Below are 23,763 nucleotides of genomic sequence, written 5' to 3' on the forward strand. Positions count from 1 at the left end.
GAGCCACTGCACCGGTCCCTAATGTTTATGAGTCTGTATAACCCCCAATCCCTTTGTCCTGATGTTTACCCAGGAGATGGCCTAGGGGAACCCTTCCTAGGGACAGCCACTCTGTCTGCCTTCCTCAAGTGTGTGGACCAGGAGAAGGGAGAGTGAGAAGCTCTGAGCTGATTTTTGGTGAGCTGATTTTTTTTCAGGCTGGTCAAGTAAAGCAGCAGAAGGAACAAAGAACTCTGTAACTGGCTGTGATCAATTACTTGTCACACCACTGCACTCAGACCAGCAATTAGTTGATTTTTTATAAAGCCCATTCCACCTCTCAACGGTGCCAGCAGCCTGAGGGAGACAGGGATGTGAAGTGGCCACTGAATGCCTAGGCCACTGACCCACTGTTGGGCAGCCTTTGCAACAAAAAGAGGGCCTTTGTCAGGCTGTAAAAGGCCCCAAGAATTGAACACATGACACAGCTGAGCTTCAAGGGCCACGGTGGCAGCAGCCCGAAGAGTGTCTGCTGCGGTGAGGCCCACCAGTCGCCCTGGAGAGTCCAGAGGCCCAGATGGAGTCGAGCTGCCAGGAGCGGTGGGGCTGGGGCCTCCCTTGCCATGAGAAGAAAGGGGCAGGTTTAGGCAGGAGAAGTGGGTCACAGAGCAGCAGCTTCTGCACTAGAAACATATAAAGGCTCATTGAATTAGAAACCTACAGAAGCTCAACTGGGCTTCAGAGAATTCCCTTCATCTAACTTCCTATTATGGTGGAATTAAGTGATTCTCAATTTTTGTTTTTTGTTTTGAAACAGAGTCTCGCTCTGTCACCCAGGCTAGAGTGCAGTGGCACAATCTTGGCTCACTGCAACCTCTGCCTCCCAGGTTCAAGTGATTCTCCTGCCTCAGCCTCCTGAGTAGCTGGGATTACAGGCACCTGCCACCACACCCGGCTAATTTTTTGTATTTTTAGTAGAGACGGGGTTTCACCGTGTTAGCCAGGATGGTCTGGAACTCCTGACCTCAGGTGATCCGCCCGCCTCAGCCTCCCAAAGTGCTGGGATTACAGGCATAAGCCACTGTGCCCGGCCAATTCTCAAGGTTTTAAAAAAGTCCCAAAGGCACAATTTTTTTTTAACATGACCGAGATAGGAGACAGTCCATATAGGAGTTGGTGGAGAAAGGCTCCTGCTGGGCAGAGGCGCATGTGCGGACTCTGCAGGCTTGCAGGGGTTAGGGGCTGCGCCCACTGCCGCACCCAGAGCGCTGCAGGTGGAGAGGCTCTGCCCAACTCCCAGCCCCTCTTTCCCTGGACCACAGGCTCGCTCGGACCCCTGTGTGTCTGATTTGTCTGGGACGTGGTAAGTATAGTCCACTTGTTCACCAACCCCGAGCCAGCTGCAATGACCACTGGAGAGCAGGCTGAGGCATGCAGAGATCAGCTGGGAGGACACCAGGATCCCTTTGCAGCATCTGCTGTGGGTGAGGGAAGCGGGGCAGGAGCAGATGAGCTATTTGCCCAATTTGCCTCTGGAAGAGATTTTTAAGCCCTAACGGATTTCTAGGAAGGGCCAAGGGAAAGACATGGAAGTTCTTTAGTTCCAAGCAGTCGAAAGCACTGTCTGGCCTGTGGCACTGCACCTGGCCGCTCCTTCTGTGTCTCCGAGGCAGGTAGAGTCCAGCCGCTTGCCTGACCTCATGGGGCACCCAGATGCCTGTACCCCAGGACCTCCTTGTTGGAATGGAGGAGGGAGGAAAGGGGCTTCTAGAGTCTAGTGTCAGGAACACCCACAGGAGGCAGCAGGATTGGGCCTGGAGGCCAAATTCAGCCGGGCAGTTCGCTGTCCCGGTTCCCACACAGGGGCGTGTGGGAGACTTGACAGAAAAGCCCAGTGCAGGCAGTGCAAGGCCTGACCCAGAGCACCCTCCCACCACCCCTTCAAGATATAGAGAGCGCAGCACCACGAGAGGAGAAGCGTCATGGATGCCACAAGGACTCAGTTAAGCCCCTCCAACCCCAGGTCTTAGTCCTCCCTGAACAGCACGCGCCCCTCCTGGGCCCTCGAAGGCAGTGCTTCAAGGTGTGGGCTACAGTCTATAGTGGGACATCAAGATCAGTTCAGAGGGTTGTAGCCACAAGTTTTAAAAAGTGAAATAGAGTAATAAAATATCAGCGTTCACAGGTGGTGAGGCTAAGTGCGGTCTGGCGAAAGTTCACGGGCACTCAGTAATAGGACAGTTATCTCATCTTGTGCGTTCATTCAAAAAGATCTGAGAGACGCTATTTTGAGGGGTCTATTTCTAGAATGGGACACCCCAGATAGTGTCCTGTGATCATTTTGGTAGGGTTGAAATTAGGACTCCCATAAAGAAAGCACATGCTGAAATTTTAAAGGGGAAGGCCCCTTTTTATTAAACTTGTACATTTTACTTTCCTTCTTTCAGAATGCTAATACAAAAGTTTTGTTTATACTTAAAAAAAAAAAAAACCCATAAATCAGACTAACAAAAGAAACGATTCTAACATCACTTGTGATGAGGAAAGAGGCAATGGAATTCAACATAAGCAAAGACAACTCTACCTGGAGAAAATAAATCGATCAGCAAGGACACTCGGCGCTGCTGCCAGACCGCGGGCCATGCCAGGAGGAGCCTCCTAGAGGATTTCCAAAGCAAACCCACCCCCGCCAGACCAGGAAGCAGCCGTCCTACCTCCCAGAGAAACAGACCTCAGCCCTAATGATCACACAAATCCAAGTCAATCGCTGTATTTAAAAAAAGCTCGCACATAGTCTCCCCTCCCTTCCCCAGTCCTCTTGGCGACAGGGCAGTCACAGGACATATGTGTTCTTCACCAGCTGCTCCTTGTCGTCTCCGGAGCTCCAGATGGTGCGCAGGGCACGCTCCTGGTTCCTCCGTGCCACCCGGATCAGGTAGACCATGGAGGCTCCCAGGAAGAGGATCAACACCATCACGAACAGCCCCGCCAGAACCACCACTGAGGACGAGAGAGGGGCCTCAGGACGGGGCAGGCAAGGGGAGCTGCAGCCAGAGTGGGGCTCACCAAGGGCCTGGGGAATCCAGGTGGACTCAGGCTGACCAAATGCCCCTCCCAACCAAGAAAGGGTACACAACTGCAGCTGGAAAGGACACAGCCCGCCAGAGATGCCACCAAGGAAATTCCCCCAAAAAAGGAGGCGCCATGCTATGTGCGTGCCAGCACAGTGGCTGTGTCGCCAGCAGAGTGGTCATCTGTGTTTCTTCTTTTTGAACTAAAAACCCAACTCTCGGGGCAACCTGCACAGGAGCCCCAGGCCGAGAGATGCACAAGGATGTAAAAAACACTTAGCACCGGTGTGTACACATGAAACCTTAGGGGCTTTGTGCACACACACGCTGACCGGCAATAGAGAAAGACGTGGCCCTGCAGGGGCTGGGAGGGCTGAGAGCTGCTGCGCGATGAAGTCAGGGTGGAAGCGAGGGGGTACTCAGAGCTGTGCCAGCAAATTTAATAGTGTCTGCCCCACTGCAGTCTCGCTGGTCAGCTCAGATGCTTTTCTTCAGGAGGGGATCCAGCTAAGGAGTGTGACCTGTGGCAGCCTCCCCCATGTGGCTGTGGAGCTGCGGAGTTGGCCTTTTTGGGGTCACCCTCCAGACCCGGACTGCTTGCTTCCCAGCCCCGTGCCTGGAAACCAGGCTTCACTGCTAGAACAGGACAGACTCGCAGGCCAGGTCCTGGCTCCTTCACAGGGAAACAGGTGGAGAGAGAGGCCAGACTGGCATGGCAGGTCTTTTGTGCCAACATTATCACCTGCAACTCAGGCTCAGAAACACAGGCCAGAGGCCTGGCCTCCTGCTCAGACCAGACTTTGCTGGGAAACACCCTGGCCTGTGGCCCTCCGTCCTGTCAGCCGTGACCAACTCTTATGCCCCACACTGCAGCGCTCCCTCCACACCTCAGGCCAGCCTCAGGCCCGTGTGCAGCAGTCCTCAAATGCCCAACAGGAAGACCTCATCCCCAGTCACCCACGCCGCCTGGGCAGTGCCTGCCTTGTGACTGACTCACTCCAGCCCCAACTATGCACACTGAACGGTGGGACAAACCACCACCTCGCCATTCTCAAGCAGAAACATGACTTTCTGCCAAGATGATGTTCACAACGGATAATGTAAACCACAGCTGGGCGGGGCTGAGCGCAGTCAAGGAAGGGAGGAGGCAGGCTGATGGCAGGAGGAGGGTAAGGGGCCACTTACCCTTTGAGCCAAGGGGCAGAGGAGGATTCTCCTGCTGGCCTGGAAGAGAACACATGGCCTGAGGTCACCTCACAGCCCCCATTCCACAGAGCTGCCGCAGGGGATCCCCTCAGCCAGGGCCTCCATGGGGAGCTCTGAGGGACTTTCTTCCAGCTTCTCTGGGGCTTAGAGGCCCTGCTGCCCTGGTGGGCCCAAGAACGGCATTTCCAAGGCCTTCATATTTTAGGGATGGGGAGATGGACCGGGGTCCTCAAGGGCGGGGCTTCCTGGGCTGAGGGGCCGCAGACTCACGGAAGCAGCGGAGCATGCAGGCCTCCTCGGAGCGGTAGCTGTTCTTATTGCCCCGGCAGCCTCCATAGATGAAGTTATTGCAGGAGTTCCTCTCCACATCAAAGTACCAGCGTGGGAAGGATGCACGGCAAGGCCCAGTGACTGCCTTGGCAGCACAGTATTCTAGGAGTAAGACAGCCCAAGGAATACAAATTAGTAGGGCCCGCAAGGAGGGGAAGCAAGCCAGAACATGACTGAGGAGGCTCGCGGCTCCAGCAGACGGAGAAACGTCTCTCTGGTAGAGAAGCCTGTAAATTACACCCAAGGCCAGTGCAGCGGCTCTGACACGCTGCTCCACGGGTCCAGGTGACGGCTTCGGAGCTTTGAAGACTGCTCTCTGCCAAGCCCTGTTCTAGGCCTTTTACACGCAGTGGCTGAGTCTCTATGAGACCTGTCTGGGACCCTTCATTTTAGACATGGGAACTCTGAGGCGGGGCGACAGTCACTTGCCCACAGCCAAGCCGCTGGTGAGAGGTGCAGGGACAATGTAAATTCCAGAGCCACGTGCCATGCTGCGCCTCTAAAGCACGTCTCCACAGGCTCAGCCTCCTTCCCACTGGTGGCGGCATCCATGTGGGGCCTGTCACCTTGACCCCAATCCCAGGGGGCTGCCACCACCTGGGGAGGGGGGAGCCCTGCTCTACAACTTCCTCAGTGGAAATCCACAAGTGTCTCTCAATACCCAACTAAGAATACACGTTTTGCCCCACATATCAGTTTCTTCAGAGTTTTTTTTTTTTTTTTTTTTTGAGACGGAGTCTCACTCTGTTGCCCAGGCTGGAGTGCAGTGGCGCGATCTTGACTCATTGCAACCTCCGCCTCCCAGGTTCAAGCGATTCTCCTGCCTCAGCCTCCCGAGTAGCTAGGACTACAGGTGCGTGCCACTACGCCCAGCTAATTTTTTGTATTTTTAATAGAGAAGGGGTTTCACCATGTTAGGATGGTCTCGATATCCTGACCTTGTGATCCGCCCACCTCAGCCTCCCAAAGTGCTGGGATTACAGGTGTCAGCCACCGTGCCTGGCCTCTTTGGAGTTTTACCTTCATAGTTGAACATATCGCTGGAGTGGTCTTCAGAATCCTGCCTTCTGGGAGCTGAAACACAAACATCTGTGTTAGGGAGGCTGGACCGGACACAGGCCTAGCTGGGGCTGGGTCTGGAAGGGCCCACTGAGGAATGTGGACACCACGCCTTTAAGAAGGGGTGTGCAGCCCCTTCCATGGCTGGCTCTGCCACGTCTCCCCAGCCCTAATGGGCTCTAGGCACACACTGAGAGTGTTGGATGAGGCGGCCCTGCCGCCACCTCAGGGTTCCTATAGAAACCAAGCCCACCACAGCTCCTAATGTTATAGGGAACACGGTCTTGTTCACACTTTCTAATACAGTGAGGGGGACATGTTCCTCTCCCAACAGGATGGAAACCAGAGCTGGCGTGTCGGGGGGCTAGCAGAGGATAAACAGGGAGCCAGGCAGAGCAACACCAGGACAGGCATGGGACTCCTGGCCTAGCAAAGCTGGAAAGTGACCATCCTAACGCCCCAGCATTCTGCAAGCCAGCCAGCCCAACAGCTGCTGAGCTACGGTGCACTCGGTGGGTAGCAGCTGCCGGCGGAGTCCCATCCTCCAGCTGGGGTGCGGTGCAGTCCCCCCTCCACAGCAGCCTCCCAGAGCCCACAGCCTGAGGCCTGCCCCGAGGGTGCATTTGCTACCTGGTAGTGCATTGGGACCACTCACCCCAGGCACCCGATGCAGAGTCCTTAAACCATAAAGGAGGAATGGGGCAGCAGCCGCCAGCACTACAAAGCAAGCTAACACACATCTTGAGATCACGCACTGCAGTGGCGGGGAGGCGGGGGTGGCAGAGTACAGAGGATGCCCACAGGGCAGGGGACAGCGATGGCAACAGGGAGCAAAGGAAGCAGAGGAGACAGAACAGGCAGACAGGAGGGTGGGCAGGGAGTAGGGCCAGCGGAACAGCTGGAGGCCTGCACAGCCAAGGAGGGGCCCGAGCCTCACCGGTAGCAGCCACCTCCATCCCATCCTACAGGAGGAGGTGGGGCCAGCCAGGAAGTGCTGCAGGATCCCAGGCCCCTGTGTCAGCTGGACGGTATAAACTCCCCCATGTAAGGACGCTGGAGCCAGAAGCCAGCAGCCCAGACAGAGCCCCCGGTTTGCCAATTTTGAGTAAACAGAACCATGAGACAGAAGCCTGTGACAGTTCCCAAATGACAAGTGTCCTTTCACAATGACCCATCCGGTGGCCTCACTCCATCGCGGGTCTCTTTAAGAACCTACCACTTGGGACAGAGGAATCTGCTGCATTCCTATTGGTGGCCAGGTCACCCGTGGCATTCTCTGCAAGGGGACAAAGAAACAGCACAGTGAGAGAGTGCTTCCAAGACTGCTGGGGACAAAGAATGAGCTGGCCTGTGTGCCTCTCACCACAGCATCCATTTCTCCTTTATGTGGGACCTTCAATGTGCATGCCAGACCACAACTTGGAAATAAGGAACCAAGACTGCCTCCCAAAGAGGAAATTTAATATTAACTTGCATGGAATCAGAGCAGAGATGTGCAAAGTGACCTTAAAAAGACAGTGACTTGGCCAGGTGTGGTGGCTCATGCCTGTAATTCCAGTACTTTGGAAGGCCAAGGCGGGTGGATCACCTGAGGTCAGGAGTTTGAGACCAGCCTGGCCAACATGGCAAAACCTATTAAAAATACAAAAGTTAGGGCCGGGTGTGGTGGCTCACGCCTGTAATCCCAGCACTTTGGGAGGCCGAGGCAGGTGGATCACGAGGTCAGGGATTGAGACCATCCTGGCCAACACTGCAAAACCCTGTCTCTACTAAAAATACAAAAAATTAGCCAGGTGTGGGGGCACGCGCCTGTAGTCCCAGCTACTTGGGAGGCTGAGGCAGGAGAATTGCTTGAACTCGGGAGGCAGAGCTTGCAATGAGCCAAGATCGTGCCACTGCACTCCAGCCTGGACAACAAAGTGAGACTCCGTCTCAAAAAACAAACAAAAAAACCCAAATAGTTAGCCAGGCGTGATGGCAGATGCCTGTAATCCCAGCTACTCGGGCGGCTGAGGCAGGAGAATCACTGGAACCCGGGAGGCAGAGGTTGTGGTGAGCCGAGATCGCACCATTGACCATTGCACTCCAGCCTGGGCAACAAGAGCAAAACTCTGTCTCAAACAAAGAAACAAATAATCAAAACAAAATGACTTCCAGGGCCAAATAATCTGCTTAACTGTATCAACTCATCTAATTCAACTGTAATACCCACTGGGTAAAGGGTCGGGGGCATCACTTGAGGCCAGGAGTTTGAGACCAGCTTGGGCAATATAAAAAGACCTCATCTCTTTGGGGGGAGAAAAAAAAAACAAAACACAACATTTTTTTTAAAGGTTAACATGATAAATTTTTTTTTTGAAACGAAGTCTCGCTCTGTTGCCCAGGCTGGAGTGCAGTGGCGCGATCTCGGCTCACTGCAAGCTCCACCTCCCAGGTTCAACACCATTCTCCTGCCTCAGCCTCTGGAGTAGCTGGGACTGCAGGCACCAGCCACCACGCCCAGCTAATTTTTTTTTTTTTTTTTTGTATTTTGAGTAGAGACGGAGTTTCACCGTGTTAGCCAGGATGGTCTTGATCTCCTGACCTCTTGATCTGCCTGCCTCGGCCTCCCAAAGTGCTGGGATTACAGGCATGAGCCACCGCGCCTGGCCGACATGATAAATTTTACACAGCATTTATTTTGTCTCCTACACCTTGTCCAAGACGGAGGGAACCCTGGCTCCTCCGCATCCTCAGGCCTGGCCTAGCCTGATGCTATTAAATGGTCACCGTGCAAACCAGCTCCCCTCGTTCTGCCTCTCTCTCCATCAGGCAGTCTTCTGGCAACTGGACTAGAGACTTGCCTATGTGGACTAAAGGCGTGGGCCCAGGGACACGAGTGCCTGCTCCCCGGGGCGGTCCTGGTTCTCATGATGAATTAATACACTGCCATTCTCATTCTCACTTGCCTTCCCACAGAGCCTGCCTGCCTGGGAGAGAATATGCCGGCAAAGGACCCTAGGCACTAGCAGCCCTGGAGGTGTTTAGCTCTTTACAGACTCACATGGGAGCGCCTCGAGAGACACGCATCGCGTCCAGTCAGATGCCACTATGTGCTTTCTGGACCTGCAAGGCGGGGCCAGACTCTAGGGAGACAGCTAACCTGCCTGCTCCCAGGAACACACAGCCACTCACGTCCCCTGGCTATGCTCGCTGTCCACTGCCTGAGTTCTCAACACTTCAACTCCCTTCCTCAGGAGACAAGGAACAGCCAGGATGGCAGATACATTTGCTAAAGGCAACTCTTGACTGGGATAGCTCAGAAAAGGTAGCAAAAGATATTTCTCCCAAGTCCTCCTTCATAATGAATCACAGCTGATGACAGAAATATAGTAACTGGGTCAATGGTGGCTCACAGAGACAACGCCAAGTCATCAAAAAAACATGTTAGGGAGAGTACCACTGAAAATATTTTTATTTATTTTTTACTTAAAGGCCAGTGTAGGCCGGGCGTGGTGGCTCACGCCTGTAATCCCAGCACTTTGGGAGGCCAAGGCGGGTGGATCACGAGGTCAGGAGATCGAGACCATCCTGGCTAACACGGTGAAACCCCGTCTCTACTAAAAATACAAAAAATTAGCCGGGCGAGGTGGCAGGCGCCTGTAGTCCCAGCTACAAGGGAGGCCGAGGCAGGAGAATGGCGTGAACCCCGGGGGGCGGAGCCTGCAGTGAGCCGAGATCGCGCCACTGCACTCCAGCCTGGGTGAAAGAGCGAGACTCTGTCTCAAAAAAAAAAAATTAAAAATTAAAAATAAAGGCCAGTGTAATTTTTTTTTGTTTTTTCAGTTAAAGTGAAATGTTTAGCTGGGCACAGTGGCTCACGCCTGTAATCCTAGCACTTTGGGAGGCAGGCAGATTGCTTCAGCTCAGGAGTTTGAGACCAGCCTGGGTAACATGGTGAAACTCCATCTTTACAAAATATACAAAAATTAGCCAGGTGTGGAGGCGTGCACCTGTAGTCCCAGCTACTTGAGAGGCTGAGGCGCGAGAATCACTTGAACCCAGGAGGCGGAGGTTGCAGTGAGCCAAGATCACACCACTGCACTCCAGCCTGGTAGGCGACTGAGCGAAAAAAAAAGAAAAAAGTGAAAATCTTTAACATAGGATTTGGATGGCCAAACCCTCGGGTCTCTGGAACACTCAGGATGGAGCAGCCCCAAAGGGCCAACATCTTATCACCACCAGCTCTCAGGAAGTCCTTCTCACTCAGCTGAGAGCCAGGGCACGCTGCTGGGAGGTTTAGGTTTTAATTTAAACTGTGAGGTTGTCATGGTCAAAATTACCTTGATCCCACAGAACCCCTCACAGGTGGGGGCCGCAAAGAGGATGGATTCCAGGACGTATGTTTGTTTTAACTTGACCCATAACTTGGCTGAGTGAGCTATTCAAGTCATTTGTCCCACAATTAAAAATAACCCAAATAGCGGCCAGACGTGGTGGCTTACACCTGTAATCCCAGCACTTTGCAAGGCTAAGGCAGGCAGATCACCTGAGGCCAGGAGTTCGAGACCAGCTTGGCCAGCATGGCAAAACCCCATCTCTACTAAAAACACAAAAATCAGCCAGGCGTGGTGGTGGACACCTGGAATCCCAGCTACTCGGGAGGCTGAGGTTGCAGTGAGCCGAGATTGCTCCACTGCACTCCAGCTTGGGCAACAGAGCAAGACTCTGTCTCAAAATAAAATAAAATAACCCAAATACCCAGGGAACAAGAGGGGCAGCCCTGTTGGAGTGGATCAAAAATGCTCTGCTCAAGAAGGCAAGGCTACTTCCTCATCGTCTGCTCTGAAACTTGTACTTAGTAAAGTGGGAGAAAGGAAGCTGGGTCACGCTGGCCCCAGCTCTGCCCTGTTGTTTTGCTGCCTTTCTGGGAACAGGAGGAGTGAGGGTCTGCTGTGAAACCACTGTACGGCCACCAGGACACTCATATGGTGCCTGTTTCTTCTGCTTTTTAAAACATCACACAGATTCCACTGTCAAGAACTAATAAAGAAAGTATCCACATTCCAGTTAACAAATTGTCTCTAAAGAGCAAAATCTGGCTGGGCACAGTGGCTCACACCTGTAATCCCAACCCTTTAGAAGGCCCAGGTGGGAGGATCACTTGAGGCCAAGAGTTCAAGACCAGCCTGGGTAACATAGGGAGACCCCATCTCTATAAAAAATTTCAAAATGAGCAAGGTGTGGTGGGGTGTGCCTGTAGTCCCAACTACTCAGGAGGCTGAGGTGGGAGGATCTGCTTGAGCCCAGGAGGTGGCGGCTGCAGTGAGACCCTGTCTAAAAAAAAAGCAGGGGCTGGGCATAGTGGCTCATGCCTGTAATCCCAGCACTCTGGGAGGCTGAGGCAGGCGGATCACGAGGTCAGGAGATCAAGACCATCCTGGCTAACACGGTGAAACCACGTCTCTACTAAAAACACAAAAAATTAGTTGGGCATGGTGGCGGGCGCCTGTAGTCCCAGCTACTCAGGAGGCTGAGGCAGGAGAATGGCGTGAACCAGGGAGGCGGAGCTTGCAGTGAGCCGAGATCGCGCCACTGCACTCCAGCCTGGGCGACAGAGCGAGACTCCGTCTCAAAAAAAAGAAAGAAAGAAAGAAAGAAAAAAACAAAGCTCCAACTACTACCATCTCACCTGTGACAGTGGCACATTTCTTGAGGCACTCCTCCTTGGTCAGGTAATTATTGCTGTTTCCGTCACAGCCCCCATACACAAACAGCTGGCAGGATCCATCAGTGACATTGTACCACCACCTAGGCATGGAGGCCCGGCATCTGCCCACCACCTTCGACACCAGACAGAAGTCTGAAACGCGAAGCACAACCCCATTAGCTCGGCAAGGCAATCCCGGCAACGAAGGACACGCACAGACCTGTACACGGATCCCCCAGGAGAACCAGAGCCTTAAGTTCCTCTGTGAGCTGTTTCCCAAGCCCAGATGGTCAACAGGCCCACTCAGTGCTTCCTTCCTTGTATAAACACGTCGCCCAACAATAAAGACACCGACCTACCCACTGAACTGTATTTCAGTTGTGTGTTTTGTCCCCTGTCCCCATTATTGAAGACATGCACATCCAGTGTAGAAACATGACTTTATTTATTTATTTTGGAGAGAGACTCTCACTCCATCGCCAGGATGGAGTGCAGTGACTCGATCTCAGCTCACTGCAACCTCCGCCTCCTGGGTTCAAAAGATTCTTTTGCCTCACCCTCCCAAGCAACTGGAACTACAGGCGTGCGCCACCATGCTGGGTTTTTTTTTTTTTTTTGATACTTTTAGTACAGATGGAGTTTCACCATGTTGCCCAGGCGGATCTTCAACTCCCGAGCTCAGGCAATCCGCCTGCCTCGGCCTCCCAAAGTGCTGGGATCACAGGCACGAGCCACCACGCCTAACGGAAACATGACTTTAAAAAAAAAAAAAACCTGACTCCAAGACCCTTCTGGATGCTGCCCCATCCCACAGGGCCAAGGGGAGCTTAGGGCTGAAAGGTCAGAGCCAGAGGAGTGAGGTTGGGAAGGAGAGGCGCTATCAGTGCCCTCGGTAGTCCTCACACGCACTTTTCCTGACCTTTCCCGGCCACTCTCTGCCCAGGCAGGCCACAGGACACTCAAATTACTGCAAGAGCCTCAGAAGGAAGCTTCTGAACTCGAGTGCCTGCAGCCCAGCCCATGGCTCCAAAGAAAACACAGGTCCTAACCCTGCGCCAGGGCTTGTTACAGCTCCTATTTGGGCACACCAAGATGGGCATATCCAAGGAAATCCCACCCACACAATAGATCACAGGTAAGTGGCACAGCAGAAGAAGCATCTTCTGAAGCAGGAAATTCCCTATCATTTGAAAAAAGCTAACTATGAAAAGTCACCCGTTAGAATGTACCTTATCTAGACACTTCATATGAATGGAAGTATACAGTATGTCCATAAAAGGCAAATCAATAGACACAGGAAGTAGATGAGGGCTGCTTGGTACTGGGGGTGGGAATGGGGAGTGATGGGTAAAGGGATCTTTAGGGGATGATGAAAATGTTCTAAAATTGGATTATGGTGATAGCTGCACAGCTCTGTAGAAGGTGCTAAAAATCCTTGGATGATATACTTAAAACGAGTGATTTTATGATAATTTTTTTTTTTTTTTGAGACAGAGTTTCACTCTTGCTGCCCAGGCTGGAGTGCAGAGGCACGATCTCGGCTAACTGCAACCTCCACCTCCCAGGTTCAAGCTGTTCTCCTGCCTCAGCCTCCCAAGTAGCTGAGATTACAGGCATGCGCCACCACACCTGGCTAATTTTGCATTTTTAGTAGAGATGGGGTTTCACCATGTTGGCCAGGCTGGTCTCGAACTCCTGACCTCAGGTGATCTGCCCATCTTGGCCTCCCAAAGTGCTGGGATTACAGGTATGAGCCACCACGCCCGGCCTATATAATTGTTTTTGAGATAAGGTCTTCCTCTGTCACCCAAGCTGAAGTGCAGTGGCAGGACCATGGCTCACTGAAGCCTTGGCTCCTAGGCTCAAGTGATCCTCCCACCTCAGCCTCCTGAGTAGCTGGGACTACAAGCGGAAAAAAATTTTTTTTAAATAGGGGCACCTTTTGTCCATTACACGTCAATCAGAACCAGCTGGCTGTACACCTGGAACAGGTACAATATGCCAAAGGTCACAAAACACATAATCAACAAGGTCCAGAGGAAACAGCAGGAGGAGTGACTCTGCCCACCCCAACACTGGGAGCAACACTGCCACCAACAAGACGAGATGAAGAGGACCCACGTGGGACCCAATTACAATCCAAAGCTGAAAACAGCATCAAGGCAAGAGTGCCCAACAGCTACAGAGGTGCCAGCAGCTTCTCTGCTGCCCTGCCACACTGAGCCCTGGCAGCCACTCTGGCTGCTTTGCGTCTTAGCTTCCTGAGCAGTGTCAGATACAGCCTTTTTCCACAATAAACTTGAAGGGAATATTGTACACCTTAAATGGGTGAATCATATGGCATGTGAATTACATCTCAAAACAAAAACCAATAACCTGAGGGAGGGCCCAACAACACCGGGCGCCCAGGCAGGAACCACCCGACACCACACCTGAGAATGAAGCAGGGTGACCCACAGTATCATGGCAGGAATTCGGTAACTTCGTAAGCAAGGGTGCCAGGTACACGTGGCATGTGCAGACGCCTGAGGGTGTGTAGAAGGAGAAAAAATGCCTATCAAGGGATGGATGGCAGTTACCTTGGTGAATTCAACCCTGCCCAGAACCTGGCCATCATCTTTATAGGCACAGACATGCACCCTTGCCAGTGCCCTGGTACTGAGGAGACACAGGAGCACTGGCCTCAGCTAACAGCACACGGGATGATACATGAGACCACAGCAGCAGATGATGAATTTACAGTGAGAACATCACTGTATTCTGTCAAGCAGGTTGCATGTTGATGTGAATCAGCAAAACACCTTGGAAAGCAAGCATCAGTGGAACACGATGCTTGGAGTCAGAATAAAGTTAGTTTACTGTATGATTCCTAAGAACATCCTCACCATTGGAATCTGTCAGGCAGACCAAATGCTCACAGTAGTGGCTCAGGACAGCTCCTCCGGAGCACGGTCACGATCTGTCCCTGAGATGCTTCCTTTCTGGGCTGCTGCTGTGAGCCAGTGCCTCTTCTAGCTTGGACGCTTTCTGTCGACGTGCTGGGGCCTTCATGACAAGTCTTGCGAGCCTGGGAAGTCATTCTGTGTCTAGACAGCTGCTTACATCTGCTCTAAATATCATTGACTTAGTAGTTTAAGTTTCAGAAAGCAGCCTTATTTTCAGGTTCCTTGGGTAAAGTAGGAAGGAAAGGTAGAACTTCACTGTTGTCCCAGGAGAATTTAGAAACATCTGTTTATGGCCACGCACGGTGGCTCATGCCTGTAATCCCAGCATTTTGGGAGGCTGAGGTGCGCGGATCACCTGAGGTCAGGAGTTTGAGACCAGCCTGGCCAACATGGCGAAACTCCATCTCTACTAAAAATACAAAAATTAGCTGGGCATGGTGGTGGGCACCTGTAGTCCCAGCTACTCAGGAAGCTGAGGCAGGAGAATCACTTGAGCCTGCAAGGCGGAGGTTGCAGTGAGCCAAGATCTTGCCATCGCACTCCAGCCTGGGCGACAGAGCAAGGCTCTATCTCAAACAAACAAACAAACAAAAAAAAAGAAAAGAAAGAAAAAGGAAAAGTCTCTTTATTAAGAGAAAACTTGGACTAAAAACATGTCTGAAAGACAGATATTGGTAGTTGTTGAAGCTGGGTGATGGTACATGGGGGTTTATAAAATGTGTCACTGCTTTGTATATACTTGAAAATTCTTATAATAATTTTTTTTTTAAGATGGAGTTTTGCTCTTGTTGCCCAGACTGGAATGCAATGGTGCGATCTCGGCTCACTGCAACCTCCACCTCCCAGGTTCAAGTGATTCTCCTGCCTCAGCCTCCTGAGTAGCTGGGATTATAGGCATGCACCATCACGCCAGCTAATTTTGTATTTTTAGGAGAGAAGCGGTTTCTCAATGTTGGTGAGGCTGGTCTCGAACTCCCGACCTCAGGTGATCCACCCGCCTCAGGTTCCCAAAGTGCTGGGATTACAGGCATGAGCCACCGCACCTGGCCAAAAAAAATCTTTATTTTTTTTTTACTCAAATGAAATTTGAGTAAAAGAGTTCTTTTTTTTTTTTTTTGAGACGGAGTCTCGCTCTGTCCCCCAGGCTGGAGTGCAGTGGCGCGATCTCGGCTCACTGCAAGCTCCGCCTCCCGGGTTCACGCCATTCTCCTGCCTCAGCCTCTCCGAGTAGCTGGGACTACAGGCGCCCGCCACCACACCCAGCTAATTTTTTGTATTTTTAGTAGAGACGGGGTTTCACCGTGGTCTCGATCTCCTGACCTCGTAATCCGCCCGCCTCGGCCTCCCAAAGTGCTGGGATTACAAGCATGAGCCACCGCGCCCGGCCTTGACTAAAAGAGTTCTAAGTAGCAGATTAACTGGCTGAAGTTAGGTCCAAATAAGACTAAATTTAACCATGTCCTTACTATGTTAAGACACACATCTTTTTGTGAGTATGGAAGGAAGCTCCTCGTTGAAGACAAATCATCTCATCTTGTCACATGCTTTTACTAACTGAATTGTTTTTAAGCATCTATGATGTAAACTTTACTCTCAGGCCTGAGAACTGAAGTCATGAAAAGGGATTTTGTTTGCTCATTTGTTTTAATGGAGGCAGTGTTCCTTCAGGAAACACAGGCCATATAGTATTCACTTCCATCACAAATAACAACAGTGCATTTTCTCATTCATTGTTCTGCAAAAACCTTGTATTTATTTTGAGACTGAGTCTTACTCTGTCACCCAGGCTGGAGTGCAGTGGCATGATCACAGCTCACTGCAGCCTCGACCTCCTGAGCTCAAGCAATCCTCCCACTTCAGCCTCCTGAGTAGCTGGAACTACAGGCACGCACCACCATGCTTGCCTAACTTTAATTTTTTGTAAAGATGGAGTTCTCACCATGTTGCCCAGGCTGGTCTCAAGTGATCCTCCTGCCTCCACCTCTGAAAGTGCTGGGATCATAGGTGTGAGCCACAGCACCTGGCTGCATTACTTACTGCCTTCGCCAAGCATGATGCCTGGCATATCACGTGCCCTACCTCTAATGGTCACAATAAAACTATGAATCACGTAATAATATCCCCGCTTTACAAACGAGAATGCTGAGACTTGAGGTGGTTAAAGTGAGGCAGGCAGCAGTGCCAAGATGAGTTCCCCGTGGTCTGATGAGAGCCCAGGCACTAACACGACCCTTCAGACTGATGGGAAGATAAAGCCACTGCATCAACAGGCAGTAGGAAAACAGAACTGAGGTTGCCTAAAAGCCAAAACATTCCTCAGGGTCTTTATCACAATCTGAGGGCTTATCAAGGCCAGGCCTTCTGCCAGGCCTCTGTTTTCAGTCACACTCAATGACAGGGTCACAGACACCAACATACCAAAGGAAACGGCCAAGGCTGGGGGGAAATGGGCTGGGCACATTTTTAGAAAGTTATTCCTTAATGAGGAATTCTATTATTAGGAAATGACAAAATGCTATGTTGGTCTTAGAATAATATTGGGAAGCCATCATGAAAAACATGACTCAAGTGCTATTTTGTATGCTCACAAATGCTAGGGCAAAATTAAGTACATTCTGTATGTTTTCAAGAGGGAGACGGACCAACAGGAAAATGCTGAAAGGAACCAAATTTGGATGAACTCATAAGCTTCAGAATATCTAAGCAAAAGTAGAATTCCTGCCTTTAGAGAAGAGTAACTTTCTTTCGGAAAAGCATCAGAAATGGCTAAAGTCACACATTATCCAAAATATGAACCTCACTTACAAAATCCTGGCAGGCATTCTGAATGTCAGCTATTGCAAAATTGCAAAACAAACTGGTCTTTGAATATCTTGGAAAACAGGTTTCTCTGGTTCTGAAGTCACTAGAGCTTTAACCAAGACAATCAGCCGGTGACTAAGACAACAATCTACAGTCTGCTGGATAGATCTGCTGTCACCTTCTAAGAAGGACATTATAGAATTCTGAGGGGTCCCAAGTACTACCAATCTAATCTTATTTTATAGACTTAAGAAGATAGTACTGGGCCAGTAGCTCACATCTGTAATCCCAGCACTTTGGGAGGCTGAGACGAACAAATTGCTTGAGCTCAAAAATACAAAAAAAATGAGCCAGGTGTGGTGGTGTGCACCTGCGGTCCCAGATACTTGAGAGGCTGAGGTAGGAGGCTCACCTGTGCTGGGAGGCAGAGGATGCAGTGAGCTGAGATTGTGCCACTGCACTCAGGCCTGGGTGACAGAGACCCCGTCTCAAAAAAAAAAAAAAAAAAAAAAAACAGATGAAATAGTACCTAATCATTTTCCAAAAATGCATAATTGCAGCTGTGTCTACTTTGCAAAGTAAGTACTTTAATGAAATATTTCAAATATGCTGACGAGTACAGAAAATACCCCATGTCTGGTATATCCACATCTCAGTGTCATCAAATTCTAACATTCTCAAGGACTAAAACATAGAGTAGGCCGGCTGGGCAGATCACCTGGGGTTAGGAGTTCGAGACCAGCTTGGCCAATATGGTGAAACCCCGTCTCTACTGAAAAATGCAAAAATTAGCCGGGCGTGGTAGCACATGCCTGTAGTCTCAGCTACGCGGGAGGCTGAGGCAGGAGAATCGCTTGAACCCAAGAGGTGGAGGTTGCAGTGAGCCGAGATTGCGCCACTGCACTCCAGCCTGGGCAACAAAGCGAGACTTTGTTCTCCAAAAATAAATTAATAAATAAAACATATGGAAAGAGCAGAAACCCTTTGCATAACCCTCATTCAATCACATTTGCTCTGCCTCTTCCAAATTAACCCCCTACCACCCTGAACTTGGTGTTTTCTTTTATTCATGTTTTTATATCCATTAAAATAAGCTTTGTTTGTTTTTTTGAGATGGAGTCTTGCTCCCAGGCTGGAGTGCAGTGGTGCGATCTTGGCTCACTGCAAGCTCCGCCTCCCGGGTTCACACCATTCTCCTGCCTCAGCCTCCCGAGTAGCTGAGACTACAGGCGCCTGCCACCACGCCTGGCTAATTTTTGTATTTTTAGTAGAGATGGGGTTTCACCATGTTAGCCACGATGGTCTCGATCTCCTGACCTTGTTGTCCACCCGCCTCAGCCTCCCAAAGTGCTGGGATTACAGGCGTGAGCCACCATGCCCAGCCCCAAAACAAGCTTATTTTTAAAACAAGCAAAAATAACTTTCCTAGGGTTCTAGTTATTGACACACTCCCATGAGTGCCATGAGCTGAAGCACAAGAGCTTCTTGCCTCACCACGTGCGGGACAGGAAAATCCAAAGACACTCCTGAAATGCTTCTCCTCCTCCTCCTCTCACCCATCTGTTTTTTCTAGAACAAGGGTCTGCAAATGTTTTCTATAAGGGGCCAAATACTGAACACAAGCAGCAATTGGCCTGCCCGTCAGTGTGTAATCACACAAAGCAATCTCATGATCAGTGGGAAAAATGATACCGCTCAATGACATTTAAAAGTTTTTGTCAGGGCCGGGCGCGGTGGCTCACGCCTGTAATCCCAGCACTTTGGGAGGCTGAGGCGGGCGGATCACGAGGTCAGGAGATCGAGACCATCCTGGCTAAAACGGTGAAACCCCGTCTCTACTAAAAATACAAAAAATTAGCCGGGCGTGGTGGCGGGCGCCTGTAGTCCCAGCTACTCGGGAGGCTGAGGCAGGAGAATGGCGTGAACCTGGGAGGCGGAGCTTGCAGTGAGCCAAGATTGCGCCACTGCACTCCAGCCTGGGCCACAGAGCGAGACTCCATCTCAAAAAAAACAAAAAAAAGTTTTTGTCAGCTGGGCGTGGTGGCTCACACCTGTAATCCCAGCACTTTGGGAGGCCGAGGCAGGTGGATCACCTGAGGTCAAGAGTTCGAGACCAGCCTGACCAACATGGAGAAACCCCGTCTGTACTAAAAATACAAAATTAGCTGGGCGTGGTAGTGCATGCCTGTAATCCCAGCTATTCGGGAGGCTGAGGCAGGAGAATTGTTTGAACCCAGGAGGTGCAGGTTGCAGTGAGCTGATCCATTGCACTCCAGCGTGGGCAATAAGAGTGAAACTTCATCTCTCAAAAAAAAAAAAAAAAAAATTTTTTTTGTCAAGCTGGGCATGGCGGCTCATACGTATAATCCCAGCACTTCGGGAGGCCGAGGCAGGAGGATCATTTGAGGTCACGAGTTCAAGACCAGCCTGGGCAACATAGTGAGACCCTGTCTCTACAAAAAATAAAAAAATTTTTTTGGCCAGATGCAGTGGCTCACACCTGTGGTCAGGATTTCAAGATCACCCTGGCCAACATGGTGAAACCCCATCTCTACTAAAAATATAAAACTTAGCCAGGCATGGTGGTGCGCGCCTATAGTCCCAGCTACTCAGGAGGCTGAGGCGGGACAATCACTTGAACTCGGGAGGTGGAGGTTGCAGTGAGCTGAGATTGTGCCACTGCACTCTAGCCTGGGCGACAGAGCAAGACCCTGTCTCAAAAAATAAGGAAAGAAAAACTCTATTAGCTATAAATGCACAGAGTAACAAAACAAAACAAACAGAAAGAGTATTTATTTAGCATACTGTAAGTTAAAACATTAGAAACATTTAGGATTAAAGTGTTAATTTCTTTGCAAAAGAATTTCTAAGGGGAGTTTGAACCGTGCTTGTGGTATCACCATATAACTTACGACACAGAGCAAGCATCATTTCTACACCTTTTCTAGCAATTGCCAAACACTTTTCTAGATCTGGATCAGCTTTCAATGTTTTATCCTTTGCTCTTTCAGTGTCACAAAATTGCTCTGAGAGCTGCTTCACAGAAGAGGCTTTGCCAGTGTTGCTTCCTCTGGGCCACCATCCAGAAAGTCACAACTGCCACCCTCATTTCTGTGGACAAGAAGCCTTCACAAGCTCCCTGGCTGCAGATCCAGAGTCTCTCCAATGGCAGAGGGAAGTGCAACACCTCCCGTAAGCTGGTCTACCTCTCCATTTTATGTTTTTTTTTTTTTTTTTTTAGACAGTCTCACTCTGTCGTCCAGGATGGAATGCAATAGCACGATCTCGGCTCACTGCAACCTCTGCCTCCCGGGTTCAAGTGATCTCCTGCCTCAGCCTCCCAAGTAGCTGGACTCCAGGAGTGTACCACCACACCTGGCTACTTTGTGTATTTTCAGTAGATAGGGTTTCGCTGTGTTAGCCAGGCTGGCCTCAAACTCCTGACCTCAAGTGATCTGCCTACCTCGTCCTCCCAAAGTGCTGGGATTACAGGATTGAGCCACCTTAGCGAAAAACACTGCAGGACACCTTTCCTAAAAACAACTAACATCACTAAAAACGAGTCTCCTCTTTTCATTAAAGACACTTGGAATTCTAAGGATAGTAGCCAAGGAGAAATTATTTGCTATAAAAATTCCCAGACATGCCACTCCTTAGTATCAAAAAGCAAAGAAAGCTCTGAAGAGTCATTTAATCCAAGAGTTTCAAAGAACTCCATCTCAAAAAAAAGAAAAAAAAGTGTTGTGAAGATTAAAGGAGTTTTTAATCCATTATAAGTACTTAAAATAGTATTTGGCACACAGTTATTTTTTTTTTTTTTTTTAGAGATGGAGTCTTGCTCTGTCGCCCAGGCCTGAGTGCAGTGGCAGGATCTTGGCTTACTGCAAGCTCCGCCTCCTGGGTTCATGCCATTCTCCTGCCTCAGCCTCTCGAGCAGCTGGGACTACAGGCGCCCGCCACCACACCTGGCTAATTTTTTGTATTTTTAGTAGAGACGGGGTTTCACCGTGTTAGCCAGGATGGTGTTGATCTCCTAACCCGGTGATCCGCCTGCCTCGGCCTCGCAAAGTGCTGGCATTACAGGCATGAGCCACTGCACCTGGCCTGGCACAAAACTTTTAACAAATAGTAGATATTGTATCTTTATGATTGTATTTTTTATGAAGACAGGACTAATATAGGGACAGTCAGAATAAAGAGAATGACACATTTCACTACACAGTCCAACCAAGCATGCTGACAGAGAGGATAAGGAGGAAGAGGATATACAGGGAAAGCCAAAAGTACAACCTCAAGCCAAACCTGGAGGAAGACAATGGCAAACCACCACATGGGTCAAAGTCCTGCATGGCTACAAGATCAGGATATGCTGGGCTGGGAGGCAGAAAGCCAGAGGGAAGGACTGGTGGAAAAAACAAACACCAAAACAAATGAAGCAACACAAACCCTCCATGCTTTCCACACCCACCTGCACTTGCATTTTAAGTATCTTTTCGCCAGGGAATGAATGAGAGCATCTTAAAAAGAGGTACTGAGGCCAGGCGCAGTGGCTCATGCCTGTAAGCCCAGCACTCTGGGAGGCCGAGGCAGATCATCTGAAGTCAGGAGTTCAAGAAAACAGGTACTGAATGACAGGAGGTACTGAAACCTATTTCAATTCTACCAAGCCAGATTCCAAAGGTGACATTTACTGTGCAATCAGCCTTATTTTAAGGTGATCTATAAATCTACCTACTTTGGTTAGCTGGCTAGGTTCTACATATTTGAGTGTTTCTGTTTCCAGTACAGAAAGCTACCAACTAACTACCCATCTCCTTTAGGCTTGGGTGTCTGGAAGTTTTCATTACTGAGACAATTCAGAACCTTTCCAAAAAAAAAAAAAACCTCAGGTATTTATGAGGAAAGAACATTTACAATTACAAATCCAACTTAAGTTATGAGGCTCATAAAATCTTGGTGTTTCAGATATAAAATCTTGGTATTTTCTATATAAAATATTTAGATATAAAAGTTTACATTTCAGGCCGGACACAGTGGCTCACGCCTGTAACCCCAGCACTTTGGGAGGCTGAGGCAGACGGATCACCCGAGGTCAGGAGTTCAAGACCAGCCTGGCCAACATGGTGAAACCCCGTCTCTCCTAAAACTACAAAAAAATGAGCCAGGCGTGGTGGCGCATGCTTGTAATCCCAGCTACTCAAGAGGCTGAGGCAGGAGAATCGCTTGAACCCGGAAGGTGGAGGTTGCAGTGAGCTGAGATCGCACCACTGCACTCCAGAGTCTAGGCGACAGAGCGAGACTCCGTATCAAAAAATAAAAAATTTACATTTCATAGCCTATCAGCACAATGCAACTCATCACTACTCATGCCTACCGTCACTCCATATTCCACTCTGAAACAGGACTATTAAGTCTACCCTCGCCTCAATCCATAACAAGAACCCGAGCAGCCCATCTGAATAGCTGGGAAGGAAACATATAGTTTCAAATCTTCCAAGGAACTGTCTGCTGTTAATTCACATTCAGCCATTCTTTACCTTGTGGAAATCACGGGACCATTTTCAGAACTGAGGAAAGCTCTTGAACCCTCTCTCTGGAATGGTGTTTCTCAACCTTTTTTCATTACTACCTTCCCCCTAAGAAGACTTTTTGGAAATGTTTTTCCTAATCGCCCCATGAAATTTTAATACACAGACATACTATATATCTATTCATGTAGAGCGGCCCTTCAAAAGGTCACAAACTATTATAGTATCTTTTTGTTCCCCCACCCCTTTAAGAACATGCCATACACTCTAAATGACAGACCCTGGGATACACATGGACAAACTATCACATATAAAATTGTTTTGAGATGGGGTCTCGCTCTGTCGCCCAGGCTGGAGTGCAATGGTGCAATCTCGGCTCACTGCAACCTCCACTTCTCAGGCTCAAGCAATTCTCCCACCTCAGCCTCCCACGTAGCTGGGACTACAGGCTGAGTAGTTTTTTGTATTTTTTGTTTCACCATGTTGAAACTCCTGAGTCAAGCAATCCACCCGCCTCGGCCTCCCAAAGTGCTGGGATTACAGGCATGAGCCATTGTGCCCAGCAGTATCACATAAAAGTGAAGGACTTCAGATTAAGGGACTTCTGAGGCCATGGACCCTGGGCCGAGTCAGGAATCACCCTGAGCTCCATCTCCAACACGTGTGAGTAAAACAACATGTGAATTCTTGCCCTTTTTTTTTTTTTTTGAGACGGAGTCTCACTCTGTCTCCCAGGCTGGAGTGCAGTGGCGTGATCTTGGCTCACTGCAACCTCCACCCTCCGAGTTCAAGCGATTCTCCTGCCTGAGCCTCCAGGCGCCTACCACCGCGCCCAGCTAATTTTTTTTTTGTATTTTTGTAGAGATGGGGTTTCACCGTGTTAGCCGGGATGGTCTCTATCTCCTGACCTCGTGACCCGCCTGCCTCAGCCTCCCAAAGTGCTGGGATTACAGGCACGAGCCACCGCGCCTGGCCTCGCCCTCATTTCTAAAATGGCTTCTAATCATAAAAAGCATATTTCAAATAAACTTCAAAATAACTAAACTCTAGCTCCTACTTCACCTGCCAAGGAAAATAAAACAAAAAAAAAAAAGTAAATAAACTCCAAAGTTCCTGGGCCTCAGCATCAACATCAGCACTTCTTTACAGGGAGT

At 49.9% G+C, this 23,763-nt stretch overlaps 1 protein-coding gene across 3 annotated transcripts in view; it reads right to left on the reverse strand.

Annotated features, from left to right (window-relative positions):
- Positions 1-2,363: 2,363 nt before the first annotated feature.
- Positions 2,364-23,763, reverse strand: part of SPINT2 (serine peptidase inhibitor, Kunitz type 2) — a 28,883-nt gene continuing 7,483 nt past the window's right edge. The window contains exons 2-7 of one of the 3 annotated variants that reach the window (XM_055248112.2): positions 11,317-11,487; positions 6,862-6,921; positions 5,607-5,660; positions 4,527-4,688; positions 4,236-4,274; positions 2,364-2,979 (exon numbers count right to left, since the gene is read on the reverse strand). In XM_055248112.2, coding sequence (XP_055104087.1) covers positions 2,813-2,979; positions 4,236-4,274; positions 4,527-4,688; positions 5,607-5,660; positions 6,862-6,921; positions 11,317-11,487 — 653 coding nt within the window. In that variant the 3' untranslated portion in view covers positions 2,364-2,812. Of the gene's footprint in view, positions 4,275-4,526; positions 4,689-5,606; positions 5,661-6,300; positions 6,833-6,861; positions 6,922-11,316; positions 11,488-23,763 lie in introns of those variants that run through there. The other 2 variants (XM_055248114.2, XM_063621220.1) reach the window with 2 other exon arrangements.

Source organism: Symphalangus syndactylus, chromosome 17 (assembly GCF_028878055.3).
Source record: "Symphalangus syndactylus isolate Jambi chromosome 17, NHGRI_mSymSyn1-v2.1_pri, whole genome shotgun sequence".
Classification (NCBI taxonomy): Eukaryota; Metazoa; Chordata; class Mammalia; order Primates; family Hylobatidae; genus Symphalangus; species Symphalangus syndactylus.